Genomic DNA, 13,894 nt, shown 5'->3' with positions numbered 1-13,894 from the left:
CTCCCGTGCACTTGCAGGATCTCAATGTCACCTGGCCTAGTAAGATCGTTGTCTTTCCTCTGTTCCCCCTCCCTTGCCTCGTAGCGCCTTGAAACACTTGTGTATAGGCGCGTTATAAATGCCATCTCATATCAAGGTGTAAGAGTAGAAAGGAAAAGCTTGCCTTGTGTTTTCGTGCAATTTTCTTCTTGGCTTTTTGAATCTACAGTAGATTTTATTGGGAGAAGCAGAACGTGGGCAATAGAACACCAGACTCGTGCCATGCTATGCCTTGGAAGCGGTGCTATTCTGTGCCAGGCAATGTTGCCTCATGTTGTGTTTCTATGAATCACAGCACACGCCTCTGGGACCCTAGAGGGGTGAGCGAGGTATCGCCGCATGGTCACACGCCTCTGGGACCCTAGAGGGGTGAGCGAGGTATCGCCGCATGGTCACACGCTTCTGGGACACTAGAGGGGTGAGCGAGGTATCGCCGCATGGTCCCACGCCTCTGGGACACTAGAGGGGTGACCTCTGGGACCCTAGAGGGGTGAGCGAGGGAGCGCCAGACGGTCAGTCCCAGGAGATTACAGGCGCACACGGCACCAGCACTCCTGACACGCAATCAGCGCGCGCAAAGCTCATTAGAGCGCGGCCCCTGGCTTAAGCGCAGATCTGCAGAGAACCTCTCAGCTGCTGTCCCGCGCCATTTCCCGGCATAGGGCAGAACTCCCGCCAGGCCACTATGCTGGCGACACTCATGACCGCGCTGTTTATCATGGTCCGCGCATTTGAGCAGGTAAGATCTCTGTCACGTCGTTTATTTTTGGGAGGATTTTATTATATGCATTTTATCATCCCCAGTGGGACGGGCCAGGCCTACAGAAAATTCACGATATTTTAGGGGCAGGCCAATGTCCCTGACATAAGGTTAGCAGATGACACCATGTCACCTGGGAAAGCCAATTTAAGCTCCTGGCTTTGCATACTTTAACCCAGTGTGTTCCACTGAAGTGACCAAGACTACAACTCCCACAATGCACACAAATGTTAAACTCAAAGTCCAGGACGGGGGCATGGTGGCCCTGACTATAGAGGAGCTGGAGGATTTCACATCCCAACCCTCAAAACAAATGGGGGGGAGGAGGGAGCCACCTCCAGGGATGGTAATCTGCAAACTATTGATTGCAGCAGCTGAGATTTGGCTGGGAATGCTGCTTAACCCTCTCTTTGCTGACAGACAACGCATGGCTCATGGGATGGAGGCCCATTAACACATGAACATGGCATTCCCAGCTGCTGTCACACGCTACCACAAGCACAGCGAGCCCATAAACTCATCTCTAAAGACCCACTTTTCGTGCTTAAAACCCCTTGTTCCATTTTCTCTTAAGAAATAGTGTAAGCTACAAAGTAAAACCATTTCTAAAACCGAAAACCACCAGTTGATGTAACTTACTAAATGTTTCATTTTTGTGGGAGTGTAAATTGTGTTCCCATCATCCCAATGCTACGAGAAGGTGAATGCGTCACACGTGCAGCTTAAAGTCAGGGCATCTTGGCCCATGTGAGATGCTGAGCGAGGCCTGGCAGGTAGACTCTCATTGGATCACATTCTAGTATAGCCCTGTGCTGTACACTGGCAAAATAAAGCTACAAAACGGCACCAGAAAATGGTACACCGCAAGAGCCTTTCCTTTGAAAGTCTACAGTTTGGTTGATTCGGCCAGTTACATATTCATGTATAATGTATATGTTGGGGCATGGGGTAGGGAGGTGGTCACGGGGGGACCCCATAATAATAAAAAAACGGGTCGAAGTCAGGTCACCATGACCGACCAAACTGCCGATTACCAAAAAACCATCTTTTAAAACATCTAGACATCAAGAAGGCAAAACGATGCACTCTTTAAAAAAATGGAGAACTTACTATATATCTGCTCTTTACCCAGGTTAACTAAAGAGGCACGAGGAAAAATGTGCAGTCTGAAGCACACACGTTTACAAATTGTGCACCCAGAAAGCCTGTGCTCCCAGCTAAATTGCCCTGTTCTACCAATCTGTGTGATCTTGGGCAAATCGCTCTACCTAAATGGATCTGTTTCTTTGGCTGCCAAAACTGGGATTGCTTAGAAGCGATTATGTGATGTGTAAACTACACAACATAAGCCTCGATCATACATGGCTGAAGAGACGACCGTATTTGATCGATATATAATAAAACTATTGATCATTTATATCGAGCACGCGGCAGGCTACATTGTCCCTTAGCTTGCTCAATGCTCATAGCAGCATCGTGTGTGAGCCGTCGCACCCTCCTATAACAATGGGGAACTCCCGGCCCCTGCACACTGCCTTGGGCTCTACGCCAAGTCATTTTGTCAGTAAATCCTCATGTGTATGTATAACAATTACTGTTAGATTTTGAAGAGAAATACATAGTAGTTTTTAGGAAATAACTTTTTAAAAAGTATTTAGAGTAAACATATTCAACAATAATGGTCTGTACCAAAGAGATTTTTAATATCGAATTTTGTTCCCGCCTCATTATATAGTCTACTGCACGGCCTGCACGGCGAGTCAATGCGTGAACAGGCCTCTAGTTTACATATGTCTCACCATCCAGGACATGAGGATGCCATCTTCTGCTCCCACTTGTGGCTTCTGGAGGAGTGAGGAAAACCCTCCTTTGCGCTTAAGCACACCAGTAGCTCTGTTTGACGCGTGCCACTCCCTTCCCAGCCTCGTGGCTATGAGCCAATGGAATTCTGCTTGTTGTCATCCTCGGAAAGATTAATTTGTTGGCCCATCCACGATACAGACCTAAACCTGCGGTTCGCACACAATTTGCTGCAGCAGGTGCATCAACCAACTGAGTTAGCTTCAAAATGATACTCAAATGATCTATTCTGTGGGTTTACCTTCTTGGGAATAGGTTAAAAATAAGGGATGATATTTGAAAAATAATTCTGTACGGGAAAGAAGAGTACAATCAAAAAGTAATGTTAACTGGATATCAGCGCAACTCCTTCCATTTGGGTCGCATCTTTGCATTTCAAAAGTGATGGCTGCAAGGCTGTGAATTAATCATGTCCACTGTCATTGCTTTGGGCAGCCTTCCATGCTGCCTTTTTTTTTTTTATCTCGCCTGCCCCAATACAGAGCCACCAGTGAATGGTATGCACGATTGCCCAGAGAAATGTCAGTGGTAATGAATAATGTAAAACCTGTCTATTACTTGTCAGTTTTGGTGGAAAACATCCCACCATTAACACAAAGACCTAGCCAGTGCATCACCCAACTGTGATGACTTCCCATAGCATCAACTGGGTCAAAGGTTTTGCCACATGATCCCTATCCATATACGTCCCCGTGCATGGGAGGTACTCGGGGGCAACGGGCTCGCCTTGGAAACAAGACAACACGGAGGAACACAGGTTCGATCCCCGGGCCCGTGCTTAGAAACCTCTGGGTATTAAGCTCGTTATAAATAACCCATCACATCATATATCATATCATGCATGTCTATGCCATGGGGCTGAGCCATTCACATGTGAACACATCCCTACCGCTGTCTGAAACGCCAATATTCCTCGGTTTCCTCCGGAGGCTCCAGTTTATCTAAGGTGGTCATGCGTGGGGAAAACAACATAAAACCGCTCTATTTTGGGTGCTGGTGATCGTTCTAATGCGCGGGTACTTTTTTAAAATCCAGAAATGCTGGCAGACACCGCTATAATGGGGAGGCTTTGCGCTCCAGGTGGGCGAGCAGATAGGTGTGTCTATTGTAAAATAAGAGCGGTCTTCAAATTGAGGGGCTATTGAGAATGTGGGTGCAGGAGGGAGGTGAACTAGGTGGCACGGCTCTTCCAGAAAGCAGGACTGAGCATGCGTTTATGAGAAGAAACGAGTGGGGCATGCCTCGGTGTGAAACGTTGGGGCCCTGTAGGACATACAAGGAGACAGCCGCAGAATCCGTATGAGAGAACGACACTGCTATGACTCATCCACAGGACTGCAGGTAAGCTGCAAAAATAGAAGTATTTATTCCTGTACATGGAGCCTCCCCCCCCATCCCCCCTCCAGCCTGTCAAAACCACAACTGTACATTCACCAGGCCTTTTATAGCTGCTAGCCTGGAACCTAGAAGGATCCCGGGTTACCTTGGATACGGGAAATATGTGATGTTCTTACCTCTGTAACTCAGCAACCAACTAACAAGTGACCAACAGAAATGTGTACAGATTAATCGACTGTAAATAACTAAACGTTATATACAGGTTATTCAACTGTAAACAGCACAAGCACAACACTTAACAGACACCCCGCTGAGCCAATTCAGAGCTCTGCAGTCGTGCCTAGGTGGGGCCTTTCATGCCTCCTACGGGTAACCCGCGTGAGGTTGACCATGGTGCTCTAGTGCTCTTCAATGGCTCTTTACAAATGTATCTATTTCCCGCTTGTGGTGTCGTTTCTGCTGGAGCGATGAAGCCAGAAAGGAGCCAATCCAAAACTAATCGTGACAATTCATGCACAGTGTGCACCGCGTCTTGCTTTCTTCTTCTGAAGCGCCCACGCCTCTTGGCGGGGGCTTCATAGCTTGTATGTTAGAAGACAACTGAGAATTCATGAGAAAAGTTGCGGCTGTCGTGGTGGGAAGAGGTAGGTAGAGATCTTACCCTAGAAGAGTGGGAAAACGTTTGGGAAGTCCCAATAAATGCTAAGGGGGATCTACAATGCCGCTATATTCATCAGAGAATATTGGGTAGAATCTATTGGACCCCCGTGTCTCTGTGTGCTTTGGGGATGATTGATAATGACTGGTGTTGGGGTTGTGGGAAGGAGAGGGGTGGTCTGCTGCATATGTTGTGGAGTTGTGAAAGGGTGATGAGTTTTTGGAAAGATGTTGTTGATAGGATTCACCACATCTGGAACATTACTTATCTGCGTAATCCCTTGTCAATCATCCTGCAGTTATCAAGAAGTGGTCATAATATTGGTTGGGCAACATCTTGCTGGATTAGTAAAACTTTGTTGGTGGCGACTAAGCAGATATTAAAGGTTTGGAAGACAGGAAGAAGCCCACAGTGGAGGAGTGGATTTTAGATGTGCAAGTTTTATCAAGGTATGAAAAGACTATGTATTATAAGCAACACAAGGAAGTATTTTATGATGATCTGTGGGGAAGTTTCACTGAACTTTATGGATGACCAAAGGTTGAATTGTGTAGTGGAGTTGTTTTGTTTTCAATACTAATGAGGGGTTTGGGGTGGGTGGGTGGGTGGTGGTGTCTGTCGTTTTCTTTGTTTGTCACGTCCTTATCCTTTGTTGATGTCTAGTTAGTGCGCAGGTTTAGGTTTTTTGTATTAGCTCTATGTCACTTTGTAGATTGTATAGCAACTAGACTATGGATGCAGTCTTTTGGTGTGTATCCCCAGACTGAGATCCATCGCCTCCAGGTAATTCAAAATGGGGCAGTGAGAGTAGTGAGGGGCCTAAGTAAAAGAGATCATGGGCCTCATTAGGACCCTGGCGGAGAGGGTTTTACGCCAGCGTAGTGCATGGCGTACCTCTCCGCCATACTACGAGTTCCCGTAGCGCCATGGCGGCCTTTTCCGCCTGGTTTTACCAGGCGGAGAAAACCATGGCGCTACGGGACCTCGTTGTTAATTACGCCACCGTATTTTACGGTGGCGTAATTAACTCCTTCCCCACTCCCATTATACCCTATGGGGCAAAAATGGGAATGGGGAAGGGCAGAATGGGGATTGGGGATTTACCGCCCCGCCAAGGTCGGAATGGGGCGGTAAATCCGCCAACCCCCATGGCGCTATCGGCGGCTTTCCGCCATGCTTCGCGGTGCATTTAGCACCGCGAAATCCGCCTGGGTCCTAATGAGGCCCCATGTCTCTGAGGCCAGAAGGAGCCTTCATTGGTTACCGGTTGGAGAAAGAATTCAGTTTAGGCTTCTTCTCATCACTCAAAAATGCATTGTAGGTCCAATGCCATCTTATTTGAAGGAGGCCATAATTGTGAAAGATAAGGGAAGATCACTTAGATCAGATAACTCAAATATACTCATTGTACCACGGCACAAGACCAACAAAACAAGGCAGGGGTCCTTTGAAGTAGCGGCCCCTACTGCTTGGAATGCACTCCCAACTTCATTAAGAATGTTGGTTTCAACAGAACTTTTTTAAAACAAGTTGAAAACATTGCTCTTCGTCTAGAGTCTTGCTAGTCACTACAATGGACAGTTCTTAGTTGGGCTGCATGTGTTGTCTTGTTTTGTGTTTGTCAGTCTGCGCCCATCAGCCTTCGGGTATCAGGTGCGCATTACAAATCATATAACATAACATAACATAACATAACATAACAACAACATAACAGTTTGTTCTTTGCTTTGAATGTTGTTTTAATTGTGATGTTATGGATAGTACAATGGCCTAAGCTGTACATATTGTTGTTCTTTTTGTTAATCTATGTTGAAAAATTATAAATAAAGAGCTTCAAACGAAAAGAAAAAGAAGAGCCCTGAGGGCATCCATGCTTGGACAGGACAGTCTGCATGTGGGCGTGCCCAGCCATCTGTGGACCGCCCAGGCGCTTCGGTAGAATAGGTGTCCATGTGCACCTTATACAGAGTTTCAGAGAGCCTCCATGGAAGACTAAAAAAGTTACCCAATGGAAATGCTTAGGTCATTGCTTCTCATACACACACATTCCCCATGGTAGTTGAGGGACCAAAAGGTTTAATGAGCTTTCAGGGCCCCTGCCATTTTCCTTTGTTGTCCCTCCTCCTGTACAAACAAGGTGGACACTGGGAGTGTCTCCCTACCGGCCTATATCCCGGGTTAGAGTCTTAACCAGAGTCTTTAGCTCATCATCCTTTCACAGAAGAGAAATGTCCAGTACATATCAGTCTTTGTCCTGCCCAAGACCAGTCCAGCACCGATATGCCTGGCAATGCTCTTCTGAACATGAGTACCAACAGCAACCCCAGACATGTGTTTTGGCATGGTTGGGCCTAGTCAGTAAGGTGGAGCTGTGCCTCTCTAAGAACAATGATCAAGGGTTCCACGTCTGGATTATCCTAGTAACTTAGGGTGAAAACCCAAAACTACTTAATATGCACAAACAAGAATGGTCCTGGGAGTGTCTCTCTACTGGCCTATATCCTTGGTTAGAGTCTCAACCAGAGTCTTTAGCTCACCTTCTGTACCCAGTTTAGACACCCTGCCTTGCAATTTGTGTTGCCTAGAAGCCAATAGGATGGCAATGTTGACCAGCGTGCAAAGTATCCCCTTTTTCTGCAGATGATAACCCTATGCTGAGTGGTGGTGTGTGGACAGCCTGGTTGATTGGTGGAGTTTCATTTCTTTTAGCAATTCAGTTCAGCCTGAAGTGATGACTACCTGCCAGGGCATCCCATTCTAATCCAGCTTTCCCCAACAGCCATACAATGTTTTCCATGAAGAATTCAACAGAAAAGGTTTGGATGTCCACCGTTGCTTTGGAAAGTCTGCTATGGCCAAATAGGCAGTTTTATTTCTCGGTCCGGCTTCCTTGGCCCACTAAACACACCCTATCATGCCAAATGTGTGTGTGCATGTGTTTGAGAAATGTGCATGGCATTCACTTGCAGTCGATTGGCCAGGACCTACCAATTCCCAACAATTCACAAATGTGATTGAGCTGTGACCACCTTCCCTATGACAATGTGCCCATAATCAGGGGCTGCTAGGACCCATTACTCCGGAGATCCACGAGGACCACAGAGAACCCCTGTTCCATTGGTGAGGTCAAGCAGAGAAAGCCTGCAGTGCCACCAACACCATTTTGGCAGGACCTCCATCACACTTGCGCTTTCTTTAAATCTAAAAAAACCAACAGCGAGAAAACAATGAGACGGGCATACTCAGTCTATTCTCCAAGGTGTCCAGTCAAAGAATCTAAAACAAAAGGATCGAATAGAATAGGGTCGAGTCAAAAGGACCGAAAAAAAAGGTTGAATGCCTTTTTTAAAATGTATATGTATTTTTTGGTTTCCGAATAATCTTCTAGCTTTCTTCCAATAAACTGTTTTTTGTCCCGTTCTCCGTGTTTCTTTATTAATTGAAGCACCTAAAATGCCTTGTTCAATGATGGATGTGGTTCACACCTTTGACATTCTCCTTGTAAGGTTCACACCCCTCCCTGTTAGCATAGTCTTTAGCGTACTTCCAAGAGTCTCCCAGCTCGTTTTTGGGTGATGGTGGGGCAACACCACCTCCAGTGTTCTGTCACCATTTTTCTGTGTCTTGGCCACAAGTGGCAGAAAGAGACGGAGTTTCTTCTTTACCTTTCCATGCAGCCAACTGGATTTGCCTGTGTCACTCTCCACCAATGAGCACAAGAATGTCTTACCCCCACCTCCTCCATACACCCCCCCTTCTGACACTGACCCTCCTTGACACCATGCCACGTGCTCATGTGGGTTTAACGCTCTAATTGGAGTCTCCCCTTCCTGGGTCAATGCATGTGTTAGGAGGGGTTTACAAAGTCTCTATCTCGGATAGGACTTGGAAAAGGCAGCAAAGGGTTAGCAAGGTTTCTTACAACCCCATCTGAGCAAAGCCACTCACTGTAGTAGCATGACCAAGCAGCAAGGCTGAACTAAGGAGGATGGGGGCACTGTTGTGTAGTACAGTTAACAGTAAGCAGATCAGAGAAGTAAAAGACCCACACAGGTAAGTTATCAAAATAACACTCTTTTATTACAACACTACACTAAGGCACACTTTAAATATAATAAGGTAGGTAAAAATACTTGAGCACATATATACAAATCACAGTTGGTGACCCACATGGATTACACACTACTTTTAAAGTACTTTAGCATACACCACAAACAGTTAATGCAAACTTTCAAAGTAGGGAGCAAGTGGTGTTATCTCACAGGTATGCCCAATAGTATATAATAAACTTTAGAAGTCCAGCCCTGGTCTGTCCCACGTCTCTGAAGTTATTTTGGTTATCCTGAAAGGTTCCGGAGGATGGAGGTGAGAAGTCAGGAGGACGCAGTCCGTTCAGGCAGGTAGAGTACAACGTTTGGTCAATGCAGGCCATAGAAATCAATGGAAGATGGGGACTTAAGAAGCCTTGAGTCCAGTTCCAGTTTGAAGAGGAGCAACACACACCCCTGGGAGTCTTTAGGAGGATCCACAGAAGTACTGACCCAGACACCACTTCCTTGGGTCAGCCCTGGATAACGCTAAGGTAAGCAGGACTTTGTGCCCAATGCAAACCCTAAGGGGAGGGGGGCAGGTCAATATATATAAGCAATCACAGCCCCTGATCTCCCCAAAAGTTAGGAAGAGGCCCAGGCGACAGCAAATTGCTGGGAGAAGTAAGGCTCACCATTGAGGTCGTCGGGCAGGGTCTCATGGTCATGGGTTCGAGGTTGGTAAGCACCGGTCATCGGTAAAACCCTCTGGTGACCTTGGACGGTAGGCAGGATACCTAGATTCGGTTCCATGATGAAGAAGGGAACCCTTGACTAGATCTTCATGGATGCACTGGGGACACTCGTCAACTCGGTGGTTGAGCTCCAATCGTCCTGCAGGCACGCCTCCTGGTGGGGGGGGTGGCTAACAGTGGATGTCTAGAGTCCCAGTGTAAAGGAGGTTCCAGACATGACATGCACCCCTGCCCCCCATTTCGAGCTACCAGGAAGGTACTCGCCAAGCCACGTGATGTATGAGGAGCAAATGACCCAACAAAGAGCTGCAGTGGGACTCTGCCGAGTATACATCAGAAGATCCCTACCGGTTGAAGCACCCATAACCAGACAACCCTGGGCAGCACGGTACCCTATCAGACAGCCATACCAGCCACTGATACGAAATGAGGAGTACCTACACACGGTCCACGAAGAGACCCCAAAAGCTTTAATGGAAGGCCAGTTGAAATGACACTAGGGCCTGAACAGATCCGAGAATAAACAAGAGCAGCTATCAGAGATAACACACCAGTGCCAGTAACTATGCACAGAGAGGAGACAATGATACACCGTGAGGAAACAGTGCTACGAGACAAGATGGAAGCAACCGTCCTGTTAAACGTGTGTAAATAGGCTTGAAACGCAAGATGCTAAGAAATCGATATTGCTTGCAATGTTTAGTAGAAGATAGAGCGGCAAGCGCCAACCATATATCTACCTCAATAAGGCACAATATACAAGTGCGACTCCATTTAATAAAAGCAGAAAGGTACCCAGGCGGCCAGAGGCCTGACAGGCCAAGTTTTGAAACCCAGCCAAAGGCAAGAGAAGAAGCGGAATCGAAACTCAACAAAGAGCGGCTCATGCCTAGGAAATCGAGGTCAACCAGAGAAGGGGAGGAGAGCGTCAGCTCACAAGACTCCAACTTCAGAGCATACCAGCCTGCCTCATGAAGATCAAGATAAGGGGGGCCCACTCAGGTGGCTAGGCCGACACAGAATTAAATGCACTAAAAGCTGGAAACTGAAGCAGATTCATGGTGAACTAACCCGTGACCAGTCAGGCGCAAAGAAGTACCATTGCCTGATGTCATCCAGGACCCGAGGATGCCATAACTTTTCCCGATAAGAGACTACAGTTTCGAGGCCATATTTAGCCAACTAATTGACACGTTGCCCTAAAACACTGATTGATGGAAGGGAGGGAGGGTGAAACTTGGGACACCAGGCACAGGGGTATCCATTCTGCATGCTGCTAATTAAAAGTGGAAATTTATGTCTAGGGGTGTAACCTGCCCAATCACAATGGACCAAGTTATCTGGAGTCCTATAGATATTGTAACCAATAGGATGTCGCAGTAATAGTGACGCCTATCATGCGTGATGTAGAGGGATGGGCGTAGACGCCCACCCGATAAGAGTTATCCAATCCGCATGCCCTACTATAATATACAGATATAACACCTATACTTAAGTTACCTTTCCTAACCAATTATATTGCATGTCGAGTTCTTTAAAGTTAGATGTCACTGATGACGAACATTGCCTATAAGAATCTCTGTTCAATTGAAGTTCGTGGAAGTCGGAGCGAGACCGGTGATCACACTATAGCTGATTCCCATATGTTTCCCTGTTTGATTTATGCATCATTAAACGGACTTCCCTTTGCCAAACTACTGAGTCCTCGTTTTTGAGTCGTGTTTGAGTAAGTGAATCCTGCACCCCGTGTCCTCACATGCTGCAGCTATCTTGTCTTACAAGTTCTAGAGGGTGAGTGCTGACCAATGGGCCCGTCAGCGAATTTCTCTCCTCATGAACTTTGGTAGCGTGAGGATGGTTCCGGCCATCGATTATAGATTATCGATTGATATAGTATAAGACACCCTTAGACCGAAGGTACGAAGTAACTCTGGGCCTTCGGTAAGATCACAAGTCCTTTCGCCATTCCGGCTGAGTAGACTGAGAAGCTTCCCGTGAATAATGATAGAGTAAAATTTTAAAAAAAAGTGCGTCTGAAGGAACCCGCCTTTCCAAGCATACCTCTTCTCATTCCCACGGGCAGCGGATTGGAAGAAAAGCTTAAAAGCAGGAAGAGGAAGGGGCAGTGATCCCGAAGTTCCAGAGAGGAAATGATGCGATCGGTGAGTAAAGCAATAAAACTCGTTACTTTGGAAAATGTCGTGTAGGCATTAGAGCCAGTAAGGGAAAGGTAACGGAGGGTGGTGGAGAAACAATAAAATAGTTAGAAGTAGAGAAGTCTTTATATATATAGGGGGTAATGACTCAAGCATAAGAAATAAAACACAAAGAATATCAGGGCGGCCCCTGAAATAAAAACGTAAAGAATATCAGGGGGGCACCTGAAATAAAAACGTAAAGAATATCAGGGGGGCACCTGAAGTAAAAACGTAAGGAATACCGGGGGGCACCCAGGAAGAAAAAACATAAAGATTCGCCTGTTCCTGCACTTTAAAGACTGGTCAGAAGGAACGTGAACACAGAGCCCACAGTGGGGGGAAAATTTAGGCTACAATGACGTTTAAAGACATCATAAAGGGGGTTTGTTCAAATCCCATGACGGGGTATTAATTAGAAGGCAGGTATACGTATGACCAGCTGGTGTCTGTCTAGTCTGTCAAATGTCTGTTATATGTGTTCTGTTGTATGTCGAATGTAAAATAATTGTATTAGTGATTGTTTAAAATGCATGTTGGATTTACGCAATTCTGTAACTGAGGGAATTGCCACTGAATTGATGAGTTTTGAGTAAATTGTTAGTATAAAATCTGGCGGGAAAAGATTGGATTGGAGCTTGCGCGTTTGGTGCTCGCTCATACTATTGAAAGAGCTGTATAATTATTGTTGGTGACGAAATTAAGAATGGAGGAAGTTACCCCGCTTGCGCATTTATGAAAGCAACTGCCCAAGCATGCAACAAAGCTGAAGAAATATAGCCAGAAGTGGGTTAAGGACACCGCAAATAAGATGTTTAAGCTAGAGAAACGTCTTGCTGTTCTGGAACTGTGGAAAATGTTTGAAGAAACGAAGGTGGAAGAACCACCCGCAGATTGTACATTAAATATATGTACAGAGGGGGGTGAGACGCCTACCGCGCCACCTGCCCCACCTGAACCAGTAATCGAAGGGAGTAAGTCAGAGGGTCTTTACCCGCTAAGAGAACTTAAGGCAGCCACGGGGTACAGCAACCCGGCATATGAGTCGCCTTCATGCAGCGGTGACGACATCAAAGAAAAAGAGCAGGAAAGTAATCTTGCCTCCGTAGTCCCGAGGGACAAGGAGAGACGTGGTGATGAAGGAAAGGATCAGGCACAGAGTAGTGGATCTCTTGAGAGAGAGGGAAAGAAGCAGAAAGGAAGTCGCGAGCGAGTTAGCCTTCGCAAAGGACAAGTGGATGGGAGGTCAGATATTACTAAAACTTGATGGTAAAGGAAGCGATGACATAAAACCGAGGGAATGGTCTGATGAGGTACTGAGAAAGGAAAAAAAGGAAGAAAAGGACATGAGAGACGAGAGGATAAGAAAGAAGAATAGGTTGAGGCGAGAACAACTATATCGCGAAGAGCAAGGAATACCGCTCAGTCGCACACAATGCACAGCCTATGAGAAGTACAGGCAGAACATGCTAAAGCTAGAGGAAGAAAGGAGAGTGCAAGAAAGGAAAGTAAAGAAGCGAGAAAATGAGGTAAATAGAAGGGCAAAGGAATGTAGAAATGAACGGATGAGGGAAGTAGATAAGGCTAGAGAAGAAGCAAAGAAGCAAAAGGAAATAGATGAGGAAGCAGAACGTAAGTACAGACAGAGGGCACGAGATCTAGAATATTTACAACAGGAAGTTAAAAAACCCAATCCTGTTGTAGAATGGGAAGACATAGAAGAATTCTTTCCTGCAAGCGATGCGGTACCAGGTTCAAGCGGAACAAATATTGAAGATGACTTCGACACCAGAAGCATCGAGGAAACGATTGATAAAATCTATGACGAGATGGGGCTGGAACTAATTTCTCAAGGGGGAAGGGAGGATGAGCGCTTAGAGAGCACTCAACTATATGACACTGAGGATGTCACCTGAAGTAGTGGGAGCAGGGGACTGTCCCTAGACAGGCTAGAGATTGGGCAGAATGAAGAAGATGCAAGAAGTTGTGTAAACTGAGAGTATTCAGGATCTGACTCCGGTGAGGAAACGGAGGAAGTGGCACATGACGAAGGGAGACCGTGCGGAAAACGGCTCCCAAGGGATGGAGAGGTATGATGGTCGGATGCTAGAGGGTCCACAAGTAGGGCACCGAAGTCCGCTGGACAATCCAGCCGACATGAAGAAATACCCCCCGGTCAGAGGGGGGCGTCGGCGCCTGCCTATGCGGACAGGTTAAGAGCATTGCCGGGTAGACAGCAAGGCGGGAACATAACCCCGGTG

At 46.5% G+C, this 13,894-nt stretch overlaps 1 protein-coding gene across 2 annotated transcripts in view; it reads left to right on the top strand.

The window, feature by feature from the left end:
* Nucleotides 1–462: 462 nt before the first annotated feature.
* LOC138487861 (uncharacterized) overlaps nucleotides 463–13,894 on the top strand; it is a 78,427-nt gene continuing 64,995 nt past the window's right edge. Inside the window, exon 1 of one of the 2 annotated variants that reach the window (XM_069614467.1) lies at nucleotides 463–778. Coding sequence is in view for 1 of the 2 variants with exons in the window: in XM_069614468.1 (XP_069470569.1) it covers nucleotides 725–778 (54 nt within the window). In the remaining variant the exon portion in view is untranslated. The remainder of the gene's footprint in view (nucleotides 779–13,894) is intronic. The other variant, XM_069614468.1, reaches the window with a different exon arrangement.

This window comes from Ambystoma mexicanum, chromosome 9 (assembly GCF_040938575.1).
Source record: "Ambystoma mexicanum isolate Mex_15411 chromosome 9, UKY_AmexF1_1, whole genome shotgun sequence".
In the NCBI taxonomy this organism is placed as follows: domain Eukaryota; kingdom Metazoa; phylum Chordata; class Amphibia; order Caudata; family Ambystomatidae; genus Ambystoma; species Ambystoma mexicanum.
The sequence above is the reverse complement of the archived record's forward strand: the minus strand, read 5'-3'. Positions and strand labels throughout refer to the sequence as shown.